This window comes from Tupaia chinensis, unplaced genomic scaffold (genome assembly GCF_000334495.1).
Source record: "Tupaia chinensis unplaced genomic scaffold, TupChi_1.0 Scaffold143602_1, whole genome shotgun sequence".
NCBI classification, from domain to species: Eukaryota; Metazoa; Chordata; class Mammalia; order Scandentia; family Tupaiidae; genus Tupaia; species Tupaia belangeri.
This window is the reverse complement of record NW_006203448.1, coordinates 2,781,707-2,803,306: the sequence shown is the minus strand read 5'-3', so window position 1 is coordinate 2,803,306 and position 21,600 is coordinate 2,781,707. Positions and strand designations below refer to the sequence as shown.

General features: G+C 46.6%; 1 protein-coding gene across 4 annotated transcripts in view; it reads left to right on the top strand.

Moving 5' to 3' along the window:
- NUP214 (nucleoporin 214) overlaps positions 1–21,600 on the top strand; it is a 113,326-nt gene that overhangs the window by 77,765 nt on the left and 13,961 nt on the right. For 3 of the 4 annotated variants that reach the window (XM_006164333.3, XM_027766655.1, XM_027766654.1), the window contains 5 exons: positions 740–830; positions 3,900–3,961; positions 5,218–7,020; positions 8,974–9,044; positions 17,309–17,465. In XM_006164333.3, coding sequence (XP_006164395.1) covers positions 740–830; positions 3,900–3,961; positions 5,218–7,020; positions 8,974–9,044; positions 17,309–17,465 — 2,184 coding nt within the window. The remainder of the gene's footprint in view (positions 1–739; positions 831–3,899; positions 3,962–5,217; positions 7,021–8,973; positions 9,045–17,308; positions 17,466–21,600) is intronic. The other variant, XM_006164334.3, reaches the window with a different exon arrangement.

Here is a 21,600-nt window from a genome sequence, read left to right as displayed (position 1 = left end):
ATAGTTGTCTCCACAGGTTTCAATTTATATATTTATTAGAGCCATTAATTATTGTGTAAAACTAGATAACAGAGGAAAAGCCCAAAATGTTATAAGTAGCTGAGTATCTCTTTAGAATGAATTTTAAAAAGGCTAAAACCAAGAATGCTGTAAAGCCTGTACATCACCAAATCAGTGATTTACCATGTCTTCACTTTTAAACATCTCTCTCTAATTTTGTTTTGCTTTTACTTTTTTGAGGATTTATTTCTTTATGCAAAGTACAGTACTATGGTCTTATAAGACCTCACAATGAGGGAGTAACTTAAATCTCACGCCGGGTGCGTGTGCATGCATGCCCAAGATCCCGAGAGGAGAATGGAGGAGAAGGGATTGCGGCGTGACCATCCCCCCTGGGGGGTGATTTCTCGCTTTCTGTCTCTATGTCTCTGTCTGTCTGGTGAGCGCACGCGCCCTATAGCGAAAACCTCTCCAAAAAAAAAAAAAGAAAGAAAGGAGACATCTTTCCTTCCTTGGGTGGGAATTGGCATGAATGGAGCCAAAGAGCAAGTGCAGCGGCCTTGCACGCAAATCAGGAGTAGGTGTACTCCCCAGGTCGGGCCTGTCACCAAGAGCACACGACATCCACAAGCTGAGTCGGCGGCCCAGAGCACTGCACAGCCCAGGCTTCAGGGCTTGCAGATGGGACAGTGTTTCTGACTGACTCTGATGTTCTTCTCATTTCTTTCTCTATTTTCAGGGCTGGGGTCAGCCAGGTTGGAGACCACTGTGACTTCCACCCCGTCTGCTGTTGGGCACTTCAACAAGCCTTTCTCGTTTTCTCCATCGGGGTAGGTGATGAACCTCAGTTTCTCACTAACTTGCCAGCAACCTTGTAGAGGTTGCCCAGGTGTTCCAGAAGTAGGCGTGTCTGCGTGCTTACTAGATATGCGAGAACGCGGAGTCCCCACCACCGCGCAGTGTATCTCACCGCAGTGCCAGTAGCTTACCATCCTCACATAAATGTATTTCCCCTTTGAGGCTCAAGTTCATCCATGTGCCATTGCACGTTTGGTTACTGTGTTTTTCAGCCTGAGGCTCATTCTCTGGGTGGAGGAGTCTCTGTTAAATTCTATAGTTCATCTAGTTTATCTCCCTAAGATATTTTCATCCTTATGCCATTTAGGGGCTAGATATAGCATTTTGATGGCTTTTACTACATTGAGAGTTCAGTAGGCTAGACTTCTTAAAGAACATAACGAAGGGTAAGAGCCCTTTGAAATTTGGAGTTTGATATAAATGTGGGGAATCTGTTTCATTTTTAAAAAAATGGTGACTGTACTTATGTAAAGTTGAGTCATATTTTTTAAATGAAAGAATCTTCTAAACCTCATTCCAAGGCAATCCTTTATCAGCCATGGAGTGAGGGCACCTTCTCTGTGTTGCTAGCACAAATGTTGAAACTGAAGCAAGGTGCCTTCACGTCTTCCCTCAGGGATGGAGGCAGGCTACAGCTGAACTCAAAATCCCTCGGAAGGGGAACCAGCAGTTAGCGTAATGGCTATGTCGCTGGACTCCCACGTAGTCGACCGCGGTTCAAGTCCCAGACCCGGTAGCTTAGAACTCACGCCGGGCGCGTGTGCGTGCGTGCCCAAGATCCCAAGAAGAGAATGGAGGAGAAGGGATTGCAGCGTGACCATCCCCTCTGGGGGGTGATTTCTCGCTTTCTGTCTCCATGTCTCTCTGTCTGTCTGGCGAGCGCATGCGCCCTATAGCGAAAAACCTCTCAAAAAAAAAAAAATCCCTCGGAAGATATTTTTCCCATTGAAGAGTTGTGCATTCAGTTCCACTAGAAAGGCCTCAAGTTTTCAGTTCATGCTTTTGTAACTGGAGACATACTAACCACCATTCTTGTTTTCTGATGTCAGTATGTTTCTTGACTGTCCTTCAACCTAACATGTTAGGAGAAAAGAGGGTATTAGCATAGAATCTGAGGGAAAAAATGATGTATTTTTTGTATTTTTTTCCTTATTGTAAATCGTTCTGTTTTATAATTCCTGTCTTAGTCTGTTCTCTGTTGCTGTCACAGAATACCTGTGATTGGGTAATTCACAAGGAAAAGGATTCTTACTGTATTTGGTGGTTTTAGAGGCTGGGAACCCCAAGAGCATGGTAGGCAGCTGGCAAGGGTCCCAACCAGAAGGCATCACCCAGCAAGAGGGTGTCAGCTCTGGTCTCCCTCTCCGTATAAAGCCATCAGAGTTCATCCTGGGAGCCCCACCCTAACTCCCTGATCTAACCCTAAGTACGTCCCAAAAGGCGCATGTGGGGGGCGGGGGAGAGCTTGGTGTTTTTGGCAGGGTCTCACCACTTGGTGGTTGCAGTCTGCCCCCACCTCCCAACGAGCCAGGACCACAGCAAACCTAGGCCTCCCACGTGGCCTCAGCCATCAAACAGTGGCCCCCTCCCTCTTGTGCCATCATGGTTAGGCCATCCCCATCTGTTAAACCGTAGTCAAGGTAAGTCGCCATCCTTTACTCTCTCTAGTAGAGAGTAGATTTCAACATGAGTTTTGATGACGACATTTAAACTGTAGTATCTCCCAAGGTAATTTGGAGCAAAATTTAAAGAGTATGTCAATGCCATGAATCATTGTGTCCTTTACAAATGCTAATTAATATTTACTTCTGTGAAATGATACTTTGCTTATTTGGGCCTTCGAATCAGTGGCTTATCTCAAGTATAGATAAAATTTCTTCACCGTGAGACCAGCAGATGGCGTAGTGGTTATGTCACTGGACTCCCACATAGCCAACCGTAGTTTGAGTCCCGGACCCAGGGGCCTCAAACTCACACTGGACCCATGTGTGTGCATGCCCAAAATCTCAGGAGGAGAACAGAGACGGGATTGCAGCATGGCCATTCCTCCCGGGTGGTGATTTCTCGCTTTCTGTCTCTCTGTCTTTGTCTCTCCAGCGAGCACACATGCCCTAGAGCAAAAATCTCTCTTAAAAACAAAAAATTTCTTCACCAAGGTTGAGAGCTACCAACAAGAAAAAGGGTTTCCCCTTTTTTCTTTTTTAATACAGTAATATGTTTAGTGTATCTTCTAGATGATTTTTTTCGATGTAAGGAAGGCAACAATGGGTAAAAAATGTAAATCTTTACATTATTTACTGTATTGTTATGTGGTGTCCCTTGTATTTTACATTTTTTATTTAGTTTTAAAATGTGCTATTTGGGCTTTTGTCACAGTGAGTAACCCGTTCTGGTCCCCCTTTTGCTGAATTTTTTTCTCCGACTGTGGCTCCTTTCCTTAGAGCATAAAGAAAATGTATAGGGTGGGGGTGGCAGGCAGAGTTAGAGAGTTTTTGAACCAGATTTTCCCAGCTCAGAACTCAGTTTCTGTCCAGGTGGCAAAGGTGGTTTGTTTCCTTCTGCCCGTCGTATGGCCCTCGTAGTGTGGGCTCTCTTGACAAGCCCCTGGATCTAGGGGTAGGGTATTCAAGGTGCTCCCCGGTCTCGCTGCTTCTGTCTCATCCAATGTTCTTTTCCCTCCACTCAGCCAGCTGTCTTGCTGAGCCTCCATGCCCATGTGCCCACGTGCACTCTCCTGGTTAGTTTCTGCATTCCCGCCTTGTTCCTCTGGAAGGAGTGCCCACTCAGACCTCTGCTGTGGAGAGCTCTGTCGCCCCTCCTGACCACCGTCTCCTTCCTGGCACACTCCCTGATTCCCGCCCCTGCTTAGAGATCAGAAGCAGTTTTACTCCCTCTGAAATGCTTTCACTGTTATGCTTACCATCGCGATTGGGAATTTCTCAAGGGCAGAATGAATGAATGAATTAGAAATGAAATATTAAGAGGGCCATTCTGTACCTTAGGTTCATTCCTTTTTAACTTTTCTTTTTCTCCCTCTCTAGGACTGGCTTTAATTTTGGGGTAATCACACCAACACCATCTTCTAACTTCACCACTGCACAAGGTATGGTCTCCGCATTGCACACGTTGCCTTTATATTTCTCTGAACAAAGGCAGGGGATTTCTTTTCTTTTCTTTTTTTTGGAGAGATTTTCACTATAGGGCGCGTGCACTCGCCAGACAGACAAAGAGACAGAAAGCGAGAAATCACCCCCCAGGGGGCATGGTCACGCCGCAATCCCTTCTCCTACATTCTCCTCTCGGGATCTTGGGCACGCACGCACACACACACACGCCCGGCGTGAGTTTTAAGCCACTGGGTCCGGGACGCAAACCGCGGTCAACTACATGGGAGTCCAGCGACATAGCCATTACGCTAACTGCTGGTTCCCAACAAATGTAGGTGATTTCTGTGTGATTGTGTTGACTTTATCTTGCTCCTGAGTCTTCTGTAGTAAGCATGATGTTGATAATGTGCATTGAAAATATACTGAATTCAAGAAACTGACGTGAAGTATTTCACTCCTCTTATGTCATTCACAATTTCATCAATTTCAGGGTGTTCCTGCCGGGTGAGGTAGACGTAGCACTGCAGAGAGAAAAGACTGGACTTGTGTTCTTGCCTCAGCAGCATATCAGCTAGCACACTGGTCCCGTTCATGTCAGTACAAATCCATCAACTAGCATTTTTTTAGTGTTCAAGAGAATTTAAAGACCTATGAAAAACCATATCTATTTGTTAAGTCCTCAACTTAAGTAATTAAATTTATTTTTCTTATATTTTAAAGAGAAAGCTTTTAGGCCATATTGCTTCTATAAAATAACTTACTTAGTAGAGCACAAATAAGTAGCCCTTAACTATAGAAATGATTGTCTGTGAATGACATTTTATTCCCCCATCAAAATAAAAGAAGAATTACCATTTTGAATCAAATCCTCATCTTTCAGGAGGCTCATAGGCTCTCCCTGTGTGCAGTGTCATCAAGGGATGCACAGAGACCGGAAAACAAGGGTAGAAGCCTTTTACCTCTTTTCTAGGCTAGCATATTAGTTTCATGTATCCTGGAGATCATGTATCTGTTGTGATTTCGTGGTCATAAGAATATTCCTTGCTCTCCCCTGCAGTGTGTTGACTCAGAGTCCACTTTACTGTGGAGTGGTATTCATTCTGTCCTCCCTCAGGAAAACTGCTCTAGAACAAGCTATCCCAGAGTCTGTACAGGGAACAGAGAGACTGGCTTAGAAATACAGCCAGCAGACATGGGGCAGGTCACATTTTGCTAAACCCAAACCCCTTTCCAAATTTCTCTTTCTCGCTAGGGGCAGCACTACCTACTAAAGAGTCCAGCCAACTCGACACGTTCTCATTTGGCGGGGGAGGCAAACCTTTCTATGAGCCCGTTCCCGAAAGCTCTCCTCCCTCAGGAATCGCATCGGCAGCCAACACCGCATGCACCACCGTCGCTCCTCCAGGAGAGCCTGCTCCGTCTGGCAGCAGACCTGTGGCACCTTCTGGCAACGCTCTTTCCACCACCTCGAGCAAGCTGGAGGCTCCACCGTCCAAGTTGGGAGAGTTCCTCTTTCCAAGTTCTTTAGCTGGAGAGACGCTAGGAAGTTTTTCAGGACTGCGGGTTGGCCAGGCGGACGACTCCACAAAGCCAGCCAGTAAGGCTTCGCCCACAAGCCTCAGCAGTGCCCAACCAATCAAGACTTCGAGCATGCCCTCAGGCTTTAGTTTTCCTGGCCCTCAGGTGCCAGGAAAGCATTCGGAGCCCCCCGTGACCTCCTCCGTGGTTGCCACCACGGTAGCACTACCAGCAGCCACCAGCACAAGCACTGGCAGCTCCTCGGCTAGTGTTTTTGGCACTCTGCCACTCACCAGCACGGGCTCCTCTGGGGTGATGAGTTTTGGTGGGGCATCTCTAAGCACTAGCAAGACTAGCTTTTCATTTGCAAGCCAGCAGACCAGTCCAGCGCCCCCATCTGCCCCACCATCATCTACAACTGCCTCTCCCCTTCCAGCATCGTTCCCCACATTGTCATTTGGTGGCCTCCTGAGTTCACCTCCTGCTTCCTCCCTGCCTGTGTCCTCTGGCAAAAGCACAGAGGAAGCCACATCATCTGCGTCACCTGAGAAGCCAGGCAGCAGTGAGGTCCCATCACCAGCGTCATTGTTTTTAGGGCAGCCGCAGGCGGCCCAGCTTCCCCAGGCGACTCTGCAGACTCCTGACTCTGTTAAGAAAGAACCTGTTCTTGCCCAGCCTGCAGGCAGCAGCCCTGGCACTGCAGCATCTAGTCCCAGTCTTCTAGCACCTTCCACTGAGGCCACTCAGGCAGACATCAAGACAGAGGCAGTGTCTTCTTCCACCTTTTCCGTGCCTGGGCAGCCTGCCGTTACAGCAGCTCCAATCACAAGTGCAGGCCCTGTGGCCATCGAAGCATCAAGTGCCCCCACAACCTCCAGCGCAGCTTCCAGTGTTGCTCCAGGCCCAGCCGCAGAGACGGCCATGTTTGGGACTATCACTTCTGGCTCATCAGTCTTTACTCAGCCACCTGCTGCCAGTTCTAGCTCAGCTTTCAGTCAGCTCACCAACACAGCCACTGCCCCCTCCACTGCCCCTGTGTTTGGGCAGGTGGCAGCCAGCACTGCTCCAAGCCTGTTTGGGCAGCAGACAGGCAGTGTAGCTAGCACGGCATCTGCCACGCCGCAGGCCAGCAGTTCAGGGTTTGGCAGTCCGGCTTTTGGCACCTCTACCCCAGGGGTCTTTGGACAGACTGCCTTTGGTCAAGCTCCAGCCTTTGGGCAGTCAACAAGCAGCCCCACAAGTGGCTTCTCCTTCAGTCAGCCTGGGTTCAGTTCTGTGCCTGCTTTTGGTCAGTCTGTCTCATCCACCCCCACATCCACCAGTGGGAATGTGTTTGGTGCCTCCTCGAGTACCAGTAGCTCCGGTTCCTTCTCGTTTGGACAGTCTTCTGCCAGCACTGGAGGCCTGTTCGGCCAGAGCAACCCTCCTGCTTTTGGTCAGAGTCCTGGCTTTGGGCAGGGAGGCTCTGTGTTTGGAGGGACCTCAGCCGCTACCACAACAGCAGCATCCTCTGGTTTTAGCTTCTGTCAAGCTTCAGGTAAGAATATGTGAAAGATTTTTACTTTGTTCCCTGCTGTAACTTGAAACATTCACAACAAACTTGTGTTTGGAATTAGAAGAAAGGGACAGTACAGAATCGTGCGAGCTCAAGCAGGAGCTCAGAGCACACGCAGCCTCAGTAAGTTCCGTGGCTCCAGGACTGCTGGTCGGCACTCTCCACCCTGATAGCCACCAATAGGCCCGTTCTGTGGGGGAAAGCAAGCTCCTTTGGTTTAAAACCATGGCAAGTAATTTAAAGACATAAATAAGTACTCCTATTTAAATAAATAGAGTTCACATTTGGAAGGAGCTGGTGGAGGCCATTCTGCCCAAAACTGCCAAGCCTCAAGGAAGTGCACTAACGTCAGATGGCATTGGTGGGCCCGAGCAGAACCCCGTTTCCTCCTCGTCGTTCCCAGCCTGCCGTCGTCATGCTTGCTAGGAAAGTGACTGCCGACATTTGAGGAGCTGGGTGTTCCTCTATTTTCAGTGTTCTCATCATTGTCTGTCTGTCTGTCTGTCTTTCTTTAATTGCCAGAGGACATGTATGCTTACCAGAGAGAGGGATGGGGAGAAAGCACCTCTGGTTGGGCCTGGTCGTGTTACAGCCCTTTCTCCTCCATTTCTTCACCCTGTTGGGGTTCGGGCACGCACACACACGTGCCAGACTTGTTTTTCAAGCCATGTGACTGGGACTTGAGCCATGGTCAAGTGGAGTCTGTCTCCTTGAGCCACCAACCTATGGGGCTAAACCATTGTTCCTGTTATTTTTTTTAATTCTCCATTTTACTGTTTTTGAAAGTGAAACTTAATCTTTTACTATTGCATGTCCAGTTTTAGCATCTACATTTACTTCTGAAAGTTGTCAATACAACCATTTGAAAAAATCTTTTCTAGGTTTTGCTTCTGATGGTTTCTCTTATAAAAAACCTGCTCTTCAACAATTAGGCTCTCGGGGAAAACAAAGGTCAATTTTTGGTGGACATTATTACTAGTAACTCATTTCTTAAATGACTGTTTGAACATGGCTCAATTTATTAGAAAGGAATGTTTTCCTTCCTTCAATAAATGTTTGTTAAGCTCCTACTAGGTTCCTGTATAAGGACACAGTGGTGAAAAGATAGACATGATTTTGAGATCCACCTGATAACCTGTGAAGAGGCCAGCTGTCCTTGAATGAAGAGAAAAGTGATGACTTGGTTTAGAGATTGCTCAGGGAGAAAACTCGTGAATTTCAAAAGACACAAATACTTAACACTGGCTTCTCTCTAGTGCATTTGCTCTATTTTGCTGTCAAAACTTGAGTAAACTTCACATGCAGGTGTTACTTAACTGTTTCAAGTTCCAATCACTGAAGGAATCTTCCTTAGTAACTGTATGGAAAGGTCCTCCTGCCCTGGTTGAGGAATCGAGACTTGCCTGCGCTCACCTACCTGACCAGTGTCTGATGGGAGCAGAACTACCTTACGCTCCTTGTCCAGAGCCCTTTTGTCGTAAAACATCGGTCTGCCTGATCGTCCTAGGCCCTCCTCAGCCCGGGACCTCCACCATGTTAAACCACCTGGAGGAAAGATAAGCGGCCCTGAAAGAACCTGGTATTTAAAACTCAAAGGCAACCAGGGGGTAGAAACACTCTTAAGACCCAGTCCTGGGCATGGGAAAGAATTCTTAGTGGCTCGAAGTCTGATGAGAAGCTACTCTGAGAATATCCCATCTGATTAGTCCCCACTCACTGGAAATTTGGTAGGAGAGACTTTGGAATTTACACTGTTAGAAAATGTGAGTTTTCTCCATTTCCTTGGTGGGAAAACAGATTTTATTCATAAGTTGACTTAGTGTGGGTTATCTTAGCACATCAGAATGCCATTTAAAAAGTTTTAAAAAATAACAGAATGCTGATGTTGTGAAAGACTCATCCATACTGAACTTTTGTTTTCTTTGTGTCTTTCAGGTTTTGGGTCCAGTAATACTGGTTCTGTGTTTGGTCAGGCAGCCAGTACTGGTGGAGCAGTCTTCGGCCAGGTAAATATGTCTCCTTGTTTCCATTCGTGTCAGCATGTACCACACTCACCCAATTTTCCCTAGTATAATGCAGTCAGTTCATGTCGCATGTCCAAGCCCGCAAACAGCCAGAGGTGAGGACAGAGAAGTCTAGACCTCTGCTTAGAGGGAGTCTCCAGAATTTTGATCCTCCTTTGGCAGTCCTCTGGGAAAGTACTTTAAAAGCACTTTCCTGATTTCATCAATCTTCTGTCTGACCTATTAGGTCAAGGGTTGGCAGACCACATTCCACAGGCTAAATCTACTCCTCACCCCAATTTCTTTAAAAAGTTCTTGAGTGACGGAACCAGCAGTTAGCGTAATGGCTATATCACTGGACTCCCACGTAGTCGACCGCAGTTCACGTCCCGGACCCGGTGGCTTAGAACTCACACCAGGCGCGTGTGCATGCGTGCCCAAGATTCCCGAGAGGAGAATGGAGGAGAAGGGATTGCGGTGTGGCCATCCCACTTGGGGGTGATTTCTCGCTTTCTAGCTCTCTGTCTCTCTCTGTCTGTCTGGCGAGCGCATGCACCCTATAGCAAAAGCCTCTCCCAAAGGAAAAAAAAAAGTTCTTGAGCGACAAATTGGTTTTACATTTTTATTCATTCACTGATATTTTCACTCATCATTTATTTATTCATCTTTAGTTTGCTATAGGGTACATGCACTTGCCAGAGAGCCACTGAGAGAGACAGAGAGAGTGAGAGCAAGAAATAACTTCGCAAGGGTCTGGCCACACCATCATCCCTTCTCCACTTTCCTCTCAGGATTTTGGGCATGTATGCATGCATGCCTGGTGTGTTTTCAAGCCAGCTGCTCAGTAGCCCTGAAGGATCCGGTGCCACAGACCCTGGGTTTTACATTTTTTTAATGATTGTTTACATGAAAGAGGGGACCAGCCATGGCTTGGTGGTTAGGGTGGCTGGATTGTGTGTGGTCCAAGTTCCAGGTTCAGGGGTTCAAAAACCATGCTGGACACGTCTGTGCATGTGCCCAAAGTCCCAAAAGGAGGAGGTGGTGGTGAGGGTGGAGGAGAGTGTGAGCAGTCTGTGAGTGGCACTGTGCTAAGTCAGATGCAGTCCTGGGACTCCTTTCAGTGAACTGAGGCTCGTCAGTTTAGACAGCGGGCATTTATGTACGTGCCAGGCATCATTGAGGTGCTTTATGCAGATTAACTCTTGTAATTATTACAGCACGTCTAGAAGTCAGGTGCTTTTGTGTCGCCATTGGAGAAGGACACTGAAGGCCCAAAGGTTAAACTTATTGCTATAAAATGTGGCTGCTGCTTCAGATCGTGATACCTTCATAGGCAGTCCTTCTGAAGAAAGGTGATCAGCTGTATCAGAGGCGATGTGACCGCTGGAGGTGGAACTGGGGGTAGTCCATGGGTAACAGAGTGGAAGGCATGTTGTTCCTTTCACACTGTCAGCATTTATCATCTCCCTTTTCCTCTGAAAATGGGTTCTTCCCTAGTCAAGATCTTTCAGAAAGGAGAGAAGTGAACCTTCTGATTTCCAGTGTCTGCTAGTGGAGGATAGGTCATTCAAACTAAGTTGCCTACTGAAAACAGCTAAAAGTGGTAGGTAAAATATAAAGCCCAGATGTTTGATAGCACTGGAGATCTGACAAGGTGATTCACCAAGCCAAGTTCAAAGGGAAGGGAGCTTAGGGACGTTCAGTGGAGCACAGAAGCCAGTTTTGCCGTGAGGACATCGACTAATTGAGATATGTCAAACTTTCAGTTTCATAGCCCCACGGGCAAAGCACAAATTGAGGAGTCTGAAAGAGACCCTCCTTACGATAAGGAGAGACCCCAGATTCTCAGGGCTGGGCATAGGTGGGTGGGGCCTCCATGTGTCTGAGTGAAGCAGCATGGACCCACTCTGAAAGAAAGAAATTGAACTCTAGACCTCAGCTTACTCTTACGGATAACTCGGGAGAACATTGATTACCACGCCTAAATTAGCCACACAAGGATGTGAGGAACTACAGAGCAAAAGTCAGAACGAGCATCAGAAATACACTTACAGAGATTACTAGACTATAAAGCAGTCATGTTTCATGTCTTTAAAATAAATAAAAGAAAAACTTAAAATGTCAGTAAGGAATAGGAAATTATAAGTGTCATAACAGCTTTGAAGAAGACCAAATAGAACTTCTAGGGAAAAATTAAGTAATTAAAATTTAAGGTGCAATGGATGTATTTAACAGCAGATTAATCCCACCTGAAAAGAGCAGTGACGTGACTGTGACAAGCAGTGGCGTGCCAGGACGGGTGAGGAGGAAGTCTTCAGGCGTTGAGGGCTGTGTACAGTTCCTGTCACAACTGCTCACCTCTGCCGTTGTGTCAGGGAAGCAGCATGCACAGCACATAAATGAGAGGCGTGGCTCCGTCCTGGAAATAGAGCTTATGTGCAGCAGTAGCTAGCGGGCCGGCTTGGGCTTTGAGCTGTCGTTTGCTGACTCTTGAGCTAGCAGGTAGATGAGATTAAAGTATCTGGGATGCATCAGAGAGAGCAGAGATGGAAAATACAACAGAGCAGAACCTAACTTACATTTCATCAGAGCCCCAGAGGAGAAGAGGGGGTAGTGGTAACATTAGAAGAAAGACAGACATTTCTCAAACTAATGGATAGCAGTAACCCACAGATTCAGAAGGCCAATGTATGCCACACAGAATGTGTGAGGAGAAATTGATTCTAAGGCCTGTTACAGTGAAACTGCAAATCAAAATAAAATATTGAAAACCGCCAGAGAAAAAAGATGGACTGCCTTGTAAGGATCAGTTGGTGAACTGACGGCTGACTCTTTGGCAGTGGTGATGAAAGCCCGAAGACAGAGGCTGCCAGTGCGGAATTTTAAACCCAGCAAAATTATCTCTTACAAAAGGAGCGAGGGCTGTCTCCATAGTACAGCAGTTCAGATTGCACATGCCAGACTGGTTTGAGGCCTGCCTTGGCAGCTTGAAAAACACACCAGGCATGTTTGTATGAATGCCCCAAATCCTAACACAGTGGACAGAGGTAGGGAAAAGATTGCAGCATAGCCACACCCCACTAAGGAGTTCTTTCTCTCTCACATACCTTCTTATGTTTAAAAAAAAAAAATTTAAAAAAACGGGACCAGCAGTTAGCATAATGGCTGTCGCTGGACTCCCATGTAGCTGACCGTGGTTCGAGTTACTGAACCCAGTGGCTTAAACTCATGCCAGGCGTGTGTGTGTGTGTGTGTGTGTGTGTGCGTGCGCCCAAGACCCCGAGGGGAGAATGGAGGAGAAGGGATTACGGCGTGGCCATCCCCCCGGGGGGTGATTTTTCGCTTTCTATCTCTCTGTCTCTCTCTGTCTTTCTGGTGAGTGCACGCACCCTATAGCAAAAACTTCTCAAAAAAAAAGAAAAAAAGAGTGAAGGGACATCAGTACATATTTTTTTCAGGTGGACAGATACTGAGAGAAATCGTTTTTAGCAGAGGTGGAAGAAATCAAAGGGGCATTCTTTAGGCAGAGGAAATTGAACTCTCACTAAAATTATAACCTTCAGTTAGTAAAGCAAGCTGTGAAGTAGGAAAATTGGAGCCAATTTAGCCAACAGAGTAATTCTATTCAGAATATATTTTAAAATGCCTACAAATCAAAAAGAAAACGAGGTTTTACTTACATCAAAATGACTAAAACCCGAAGGACTGACAATGCCAACTTCGGTGATGAAGTAGAGCCACTGGAAACTTGCTGGTGGGAGCATAAATTCATGTAACCCCTGGAAAACCATCTGTTAGTGTCAACACTAAACATACAGAATCCCTGTTGACTAAGCAAACCTACAGTGAATAGGTAGCCAACAGAAATAAGTGCCTTTGTTCACTGAAAGGTATGAATGAGAAAGTTGGTACCAGTATATTCATAATAGCTAAAAACAGGAAATAACCCTGATGTTTATAAGTTGAAAAATAGATAAATAAATTGTGTAATAGTTATATAGAATTGTACAAAGCAGTGAAATAAAATGTCCTGCCTCTGCACAAACCAAAATGGATGAATCTTATATACTGAAGGGGAGGAGCTAACACCAGAATACTCACTGTAGGGCTGCATGTCCCTGAAAGGTCAAGGACAGAACACGGTGATAGCAACTATTATAGCAGTTACCTTTAGAGCGCAAGAACAGGGTATAGGAGATGGGGTACAACCTGTATTATGGCAGCTGTATTGCACATGGCCAACCACATGGTTCAAGTCCCAGACCTGGTTGCTTGAAAAACACACTGGATGCTTGTGCACACATGCCCAAAATCATGCAAGGAGGGAGAGATGGAGGAGAAGGAATTGAAGTGTGACATTCCTTATGGGGATCCTCCCCGCCTCCCCACCCCTGTCTGAGGACTGCAGGTACCCTCTGGCAGAGAAAAGGGGAGGGGACATAAGGGAACCTTCTGAAGCACTGGTAGTGTTTTCTCTCTTGAACAGTGAGCATTATGACAGTTGTAGTCACACATCAAATGCTTCGAGCTTTCCACACGTTTAAATCCGTGAACTTCAAAGACACAATAGAAGGAAAACAAGCCAAAGACTGTTCATAAAAAAGGATATGGCCCAGCTGGGGCAGCATGCACTGGATGCTGCTGCTTGGCAAGCTGAGGGTTCGTGAGAGGCCCAGGGTCAATTCCCAGACCATCCTAAAAAGTGCCAGGTATGAGACCAGCAGTTAGAGTAATGGCTGTGTTGCTCAACTCCCATGTAGTCAACCATGGTTCGAGTCCTGGACCCGGTGGCTTAAATTCAGGCTGGGCGCGTGTGCATGCGCACCCAAGAGCCTGAGAGGAGAATGGAGTAGAAGGGATTGCGGCGTGGCCATCTCCCCAGGGGGTGATTTCTCACTTTCTGTCTCTCTGTCTCTGTCTTTCTGGCGAGTGCACGTGCCCTACAGCAAAAAAAAAAACTCAAAGAAAAAAAAGTGCCAGGTGCAGTGGCACACCATGGCCCCAGATAAATGATCCAGGTGTCCACTAGTGGCCCATGTATCCATTTGGACGCACAATGAGGTGTCTACTTTCAAATTCAGTATAGTTCAGCTGTTAGAAGGGCTGAGATTCTGGCTCACGCTACACTTGGATGTACCTTGAAAACAGTATTTGAAGCAAAGAAAACCAAGCACAAAAGGATAAATATTGAGTGATTTCATGTATAACATATAGCTAGAATAGATTAATTTAGAGACAGAAAGTAGATTAGAAGTTAGTAGATTAGACTAGACCGCAGTTCTAGTCCCAGACCTGGTGGCTTAAAACTCACGCTGGGCACATGTGTGTGCGTGCCCAAGATCCCGAGAGGAGAATGGAGGAGAAGGGTTTGCGGCGTGGCCATCCCCCCTGGAGGGTGATTTCTTGCTTTCTGTCTCTCTGTCTGGTGAGCGCATGTGCCTTATAGCAAAAACCTCTCCAAAAAAAAAACAATGAAGTCACATTCACTTCAGTGAAGTATGTTAGTTACCTACTTCTGTTCGTTTTTGTGGATAGCCATTGTGGTTTTTTTTTTTATGAATTATTTTATTTATCTTTATTTATTATTATTATTATTATTATTTTCAAGTTTGATCAAAGAGAGAGGGAAGATGAGAAAGCAAACTACCAGGTTCAGGACTTGAACTACAATTGGCCGTGTGGGAGTCCAGTGTCTTTAACCGCCACACCACCTGCCAGTCCCACCATAGTTTATCAGATCATTTTTTTATCATCGTTTTTCAGAGATTAGTTAGCCTTTATTTACTTATTTAAAGACAGGATCTTGCCATGCCTTTATTTATGTATGTATGTATGAATGGATGGATGACAGGATCTTGCCAGGTTCCTAATTTTCCTGCCTCAGCTTCACAAATCTCTGTGACCAGAGGTGCCGCCATGACACCTGGCCTTTAGGTTAGACCAGGAATTGCACCCAGGCCTCCCATGCTGTCCCATGCTGTCCCAGCCTACAGAGCACAGGTCTCAGCAATGTGTGCCACCACAATTGGGACTCACTTTTTTTTATTAATTTGCCTGAGGGCACTAGACTTACCAAAGAGAGACAGAGGAGACATCAGAGCGTGTAAGCACCTTTCAGTGGGGTCTAGTCATGCCATAGTTTCTTCATTTCTCTGTCCTATCAGGATTTGGGGTATACATGCACACCCACCTGGTATGTTTTTCAAACTGCTGGGTGTGGGATTCAAACTGCGTGGTCATCCAGATGAAAGTGGCTATGCTTGTAGAGCTTGTCTTTTGATGGAGGGATCCAATCTCATTAGCCACTAGGCCATGGCCAGGCCCTCAAATCAATTTTTTGTTTGTGTTTTATACTGTGTATGTACTCACCAGAGAGATAAGAGACAGAAGCATGTCTCTGTCACCCTAGGTGGGAGTGGGAGGATGGCCACACCACAACCCTTTCTCCTCTGCTCTCATCTCGAGATCTTGGACGCACAGGCACTGACGCATGCACACGTGCTTGGCATGAGTTTCAAGTCACCAGGTCCAGGATTTGAACCACAGCCAGCCATGTGAGAGTCCAGCACCTTAACTACCACGCCACCTGCTGGCCCCTCAAATCACACTATTAAAATTAGGCAGACCCATGAGAAATTGCTGGGTTTTGCAGGGCAAGATGTCCAGGTCTGGGCAGCTTCCTGTGTCTTGGTCTGGTACAGGGAGGTCAGCTAAGCAGCCTGATGTCCCCTGTGTGCGTGCCCTTAGTGGCCAGGTCTTTCTCTCCAAGGCAGTGTACTGGTTACCAGAGCCTGTGCTTTTATGAGCATGTTGGGTTCACAATTTTAGTGGTAGTGAAATGTTACTGTAGTTTCTAAAGACATTTAAGGAAAAAGAGCAAGAGGAAGACCAGCAAGCACATTAAGTGCTTCAGTACATCACCCTGAGGCAGAACTTAACGTGTGTTGTTGAAGGCGCAAAAGGCAGGCGACTGTGCTGAGTGAGGAGGAGTGCGACAGCAGTGACATCGGAGAGGTCAGCAGCGGCCTGATGACAGGGGCTTTGGTAAATAGAGGACAGGAGCCAAATGCCCTGCCTCCCTTTCAGGAGTTACTCCAGTGCCACGGGAACTGGCTGTGTTGGGCAGAGTCGCACCACCAGTTACATCGCTGCATAGTCCAGCCCAAGGGTGGAGCAGGTGACGCAGAGCAGCGTGGAGAGGAGGGCACTTGCTGGGGCTCTCTGTTGGAGATGGCCTGATGGATGTATGACACTGTGGAGATGAGAGGATTGCTCAGGAGAGTGCCCAGCATGGACAAAGTGCTTGGTCATTGATCTGTCTTCCTTGTTAAAATCCTGACCGACAACCCTTTTTCGATCACCTAATTGTGTTTCAGGCACTGCTGTAAAACGTGTTGCATGTCTTAAGCTTATTTAAATCACTCATCATCTTTGAAGGGGTGGTTTTTATCCCTGCATCGCTGATGAGGACTGATACCCCCCACTCTACCCCTCTTTGAAGGAGCTCCGGTGTACAGCACAGCCTGCTTCTAAAGCCTGCCTTTTTCCATGTTGACAACCAAGGAGAAATCATACGTAACTAATGAGAATGGCCCCCCACACAAGCACCAATTGAGCATTGGTCATCCTTAAAGAACCATTTTCCAAGCAGAAATCTAGTGCCTGGTGTCTGGTACAGCTTTGAGTCAGCAAGCGCTCCTAAGTTAGCAGCATCCTCTGAGCATAAGACTTGCAGACTTGGACAGAATTCAGCCACGGTCATCATTTCAACAATGGAACTAATTTAAGCTTACTTCTGCAGCATTGGGAAAGCCATGGTGAAATAAGAGTGCACAGATTAAGAGAAAAGATAGTATAAATCACTTACAGGTTGCTGGTAAGTTTAGCCACACACTAAGGAATCAGAATAAGTGCTCATACGAGCTTCTAAGTGTTTCCAGACTCTTATCGGGTGGATGTCTTGTGGAGTTGGTTTTCCTGCCCCGGCACGGTGTCGAACAGAGCACAGGCAGCAGGGCAGACAAACATCCCAAGTTGCTGCCTACCACGAGCACAGTTGTGAACATGGAAGAGTTTGAGGACTTGGGCTTGGTGGGCAGTCCCTGTCCAGTGTCCAGCCGCTGTCGTTGTGAGAGCGTCCGTCCCAGAACTCAGAGCATTCTCTTGCTTTTCCACCTGTGCCAGCTGTGAGCAACTGCCTACAGATGAAGCCTGCTATGTGGCCATGACCTCTCATCCTATCTTGTCCCTGTCCTTCCTTGTTTCAGCAGTCATCCTCTTCCAGTAGTAGCGTGTTTGGGTCTGGAAGCACTGCAAGAGGGGGAGGTTTCTTCAGTGGCCTCGGAGGGAAACCCAGCCAGGATGCAGCCAACAAAAACCCATTCAGCTCAGCCAGCGGGGGCTTCGGATCTACAGCCACCCCAAGTAAGTTGAGAAATGTTCTCAGTCCTTCAGTCCCCTACTATCATTGTTGTCCTCCTGGTGTTGTCAGAGCTTCAGTGACAAAAATAAAAAGAGAAGGAAAGGTCCAGAAGGCCCACTTAAAGTATCTGCCCTAAAGCAGTGTGATCTGTTTCTGCTTTGTTTTTTATTTTTGGTTTCTTAATGAGCTGTCCTGTGTAATCATGGAACAACTTCGGAGCTGCAGGGAGAGGCTCTGTGTACCGACCTCCTCCTCCTCTCCCAAGGCCCCAGTCGCGCTGTTTCTTAGTATCGCAGTGACTTGAAGTGAATGCAAGCGGACAGGCATGCAGCAGCAGCAGCAGAATAAACGGGCTGCTCACAAGAGGAGCGTGGGGACAGGCATCTGAGTAACATTCCCTGAATTCGCTTTAAAATTCAGCCGTTGTAGAGCGGTGTCCCCCCCAAATGTGAAGCCCTCACTGTTTCTCATCTCTTACAGTTTAGGTTTATTTTTTTTCTGAAGCTGTATCTTCTAGCGTTTTCTTCTCCAGCTGGTTTTTAAAATTCTTTGTTGATCTGCCTATAGTTGAGAAATGAAAGAAATTTATTTGTTTAAATCTTTTTAAAAACTACCCTGCTGCTAACGGAGGCTGCGATTGGGAGTGGGAGCCTGTCTTCATTTCAGCTGCTCTTCTCTAACACACTGTGCACAGAGCAGCCTCTCCCATCTGTCGTGCTGCCTGAGCTCGTAGGGGACCGCAAGCCCGTGTTCTACAGCCATGACAGATGTTTCCTTAACATGACAACCCATGTTGTTAACAGCAAAACTTTCTAGGCTGATTAACTCTTCTGATTTCATAAATCAAAAACCAGTTATTTTGATGTCACTGTCCACTCCAGTAATATATAAGGAAAGATTACTTGTCCAGAGACACACCTCATGAAGTTATATAATCAGACATTTTTGTTCTTCTGCTTTCAATCTGCCAGGAGGGATTTAGAACCCTAGGACAGAGGGATCTTAGAAATCAAATCTAGTCATTTCCCAAATCTATTTTTGCAAATAAACTCTTATGTAAACTCCCAATAAATAAAACCAGCAAAAGTAGATTAGCCCTGAAGCAAGGGGTGACTAGCCCTGAGATATACCTGAGTAGTTTCTCACAGGACCATGAAGTTCCGTGGCACACACTTTGAAAACATGATTCTTTTATGGCTCGATATTTTCCAATGGAGAAATAAGCCCAAGGTGGGAATGGTTTTTCTTTTTTCCTAAGTCACAGAGCCAGAAAGTGACCAAACTAGAGCCCAGCTAGATCGTATGTGACACATCAGACGCCATATCTGGCATAGGATAGGCACTTGATACCATGTGAATTAGAAATTGGGGTTATCCCCAACGGTATTATCATCAGTGAGGTGGTATTAGCTGATTTGGGGGTGTCTCTCATTATGCCCTTTTGTCCTGGCTGATTCATCTCTAATGCCATGGCTGCTAACTAGAAGAATCACCTCTCAGTGGTTGGCTGGAGCTGGGTGATACCAGCTCAGAAGACCAGCTGTGCCCTTCTCTCCTCAGTTCTGCGTTTAGCCCGAAATCAGCCACAGAGGAGCATTTACACCACAGGAATTGGAGAGCACTGCAAACTAGGACAACTCCTCTCTCCAGCCTGTTGTTAAACAGTTACTGGTACAACATTCTTATTCTTTAATTCTAGTTTAGACACATATCAGTTTCTTTTTTTCTTTTTATTTATTTATTTATTTATTTAAGCTTATTTCTTTATAGAGAAAGAAGGAATGAGAGAGAGACAGGCACCCACAGGGTCTTCAGAGCCACTCTGCTCCCTCAGACCCAGCCATCTAGGATCTCAGGCATGCATATACATGCTTGGCACGTACAGGGAACCTTGGGACAGATCTGGGACTTCCCCATGTGGCTTCAGCATTGCCTTGCACCACCACAGCTGGACTGGACACATCTGTTTTTGCTACCGGTCGCCTGCTGGGCTTCAGCTTCTGAATGCTGGCTACTGATTATAAACCAACAATTTACATCTAGGCCTAAGGGAAGCTTAGGTGAATTTGAAGGGATAAAGAAGGACTTGACATTCTTTTATTTCTCAAAATGAAATGTATCATTTTAAAAGTAAAAGGGACAGGAACTCCTTGGGCCTGGAGGACCAAGTGCAGGATAAGAAGGAGCAGTGGAAGGGGAGGAGCTAGAAGTCACGGGGAAGGGCATTGTCTCCTCACAACACCAGTAATGCTTTCTACAGAACCATCAGGGATGATGCCTCTTTCTCCTGGGTGACTGCAACACGTGATACTTTTGATCACCACTTCTTTTCTGGACTGCATGAATGCTTCTGGTTCCCTCCTGCCTCTCAAGCAGTTCCTTTTCTGCTCCTTTTATCTCCGTTATTGTGGGGCGTGTTTTCTGTGGAGTCATCCTGGTTGTCGTAGCAGTCTCCAAAATCCCTTTCCTGCCTCCAGTCTCCTCGACTGTGGTCTAGAAATCCATCCCACATCAAGTAGCTTAAACCACTTTTATTCTGCCACTATTCCTACTCAAAACCCCGTGGCAACTTCCGTCCTCTACAGGATAAACTCCAAACCAGCTTCGGACTGGAACTCTGGGCCCTGCATGAGCTGACCCTAAAATGCATCCTCCTGATACTGGCTCAGTTCTCAGTGTGTTCCTCCTGCTTTGGCCAGTTCGCCTGCTGCCCTTCACACATCCTCCTCCCTTCTTGGACTTCCTTCAGTGTCGGGCCCATACGCACCCTCCACCCCCACCCTCTGAACCACCTTGCTTTCAGGGATGAGTAGACCTGTTCCTTTGTGCACCTTTGCCCTCTTTGGAAGTCATGCAGCCTTTGAATTCCAGCTGCACAGAACATCCGGCAGGAGGGAACTACTTGCTCAATGCACACAAGCTGGTCACTTCTTATAGTAGTGCTTTAAATGTGGCTGGCTCCATCTGACTGATAAGAAATCAGTTCTAGAAGAACCTCTGTGGACTGCAGAGGTTGCACACTGCTAAGTGACAGCTGCTGAGTGGCATAGCCAGGATCTAGTCCCATGTTCTGACCATTCCTGTCACCTCCCGAGATCCTCCCCAACCTGACAATGTGATTGATGCCTGCTAGGTGTGCCTTTTTGATAACTCCCTCTTCTAACATGGCATGGACACACCCCCTTGTGGGTAGATATCGGAGCACAGACGAACGAACCAGGAGTTCCCTTTGTGACATCTCTACCCTAGGCTGCCTGGCAACATCTCTGCAGCTGCCCTCTTTAGCCCTGAGAAGTCATGAGAACTATGACAGCAATCAGGAAAGATGAGCCGAGGCACCATTGCCCAGAACTGGCGTGTTCTACATGCTGAAACTCGAGCCTTGTGAAGATGTCTTTTTTTTTTTTTTTTTTTTTTTATAAAAAAAAAAGGTTGGGTCTTGTGAAGATGTGGTTTTTTTTTTTTTTTTTTTTATAAAAAAAAGAGGTTTTTGCCTTAGGGTGCATGCACTCTCCCAAGAGAGAAAGAGGGGACAGAGACAGAGGGAAAGTGAGAAATCACCCCCTGAGGAGATGGCCACACCACAGTCCCTTCTCCCAGGATCTTGGACATGGACGCGCTCACACATGGCATGAGTTTCAAGCTACCAGGCCCAGGACTTGAACCAGATCAACTATGTGGGAGTTCAGCAACATAACCGCTATGCCATCTGCTGACCTTTAGAGCGTCTTCTCTTTAACAATGGCAGACTTTTTACCAAAGATAAACTGTTGACCCCTGGGGTTATTTCATATTCAGCATCGCTGGGAATCATTACCCATAATGCCCTATTGTCACCTTAAGTCTTGTTCTGAGGATGCTGTCTAGAGTCATTCTCAGCATGCTCTTTCTGTTCAGAGGCCTAGAAGACTTCTGTCAGGAGATCGAAGCCATTGGGGGATCATCTTTGGGCCTACAAGGCTTCCCATCTAACTCTTCTCTAAGAAAACATCTTGAAAACTATCCCAGACAAGAACATCTTTAGAGTCCTCTTCTGAATGTGCATTAGATTTTTGGTTAGTGACTGCGGGTGATGATGACAACTTTAATGGATTGACTCTAGAGGTCCTTGCAAAACGAAGAGGATTTAATCTGCAG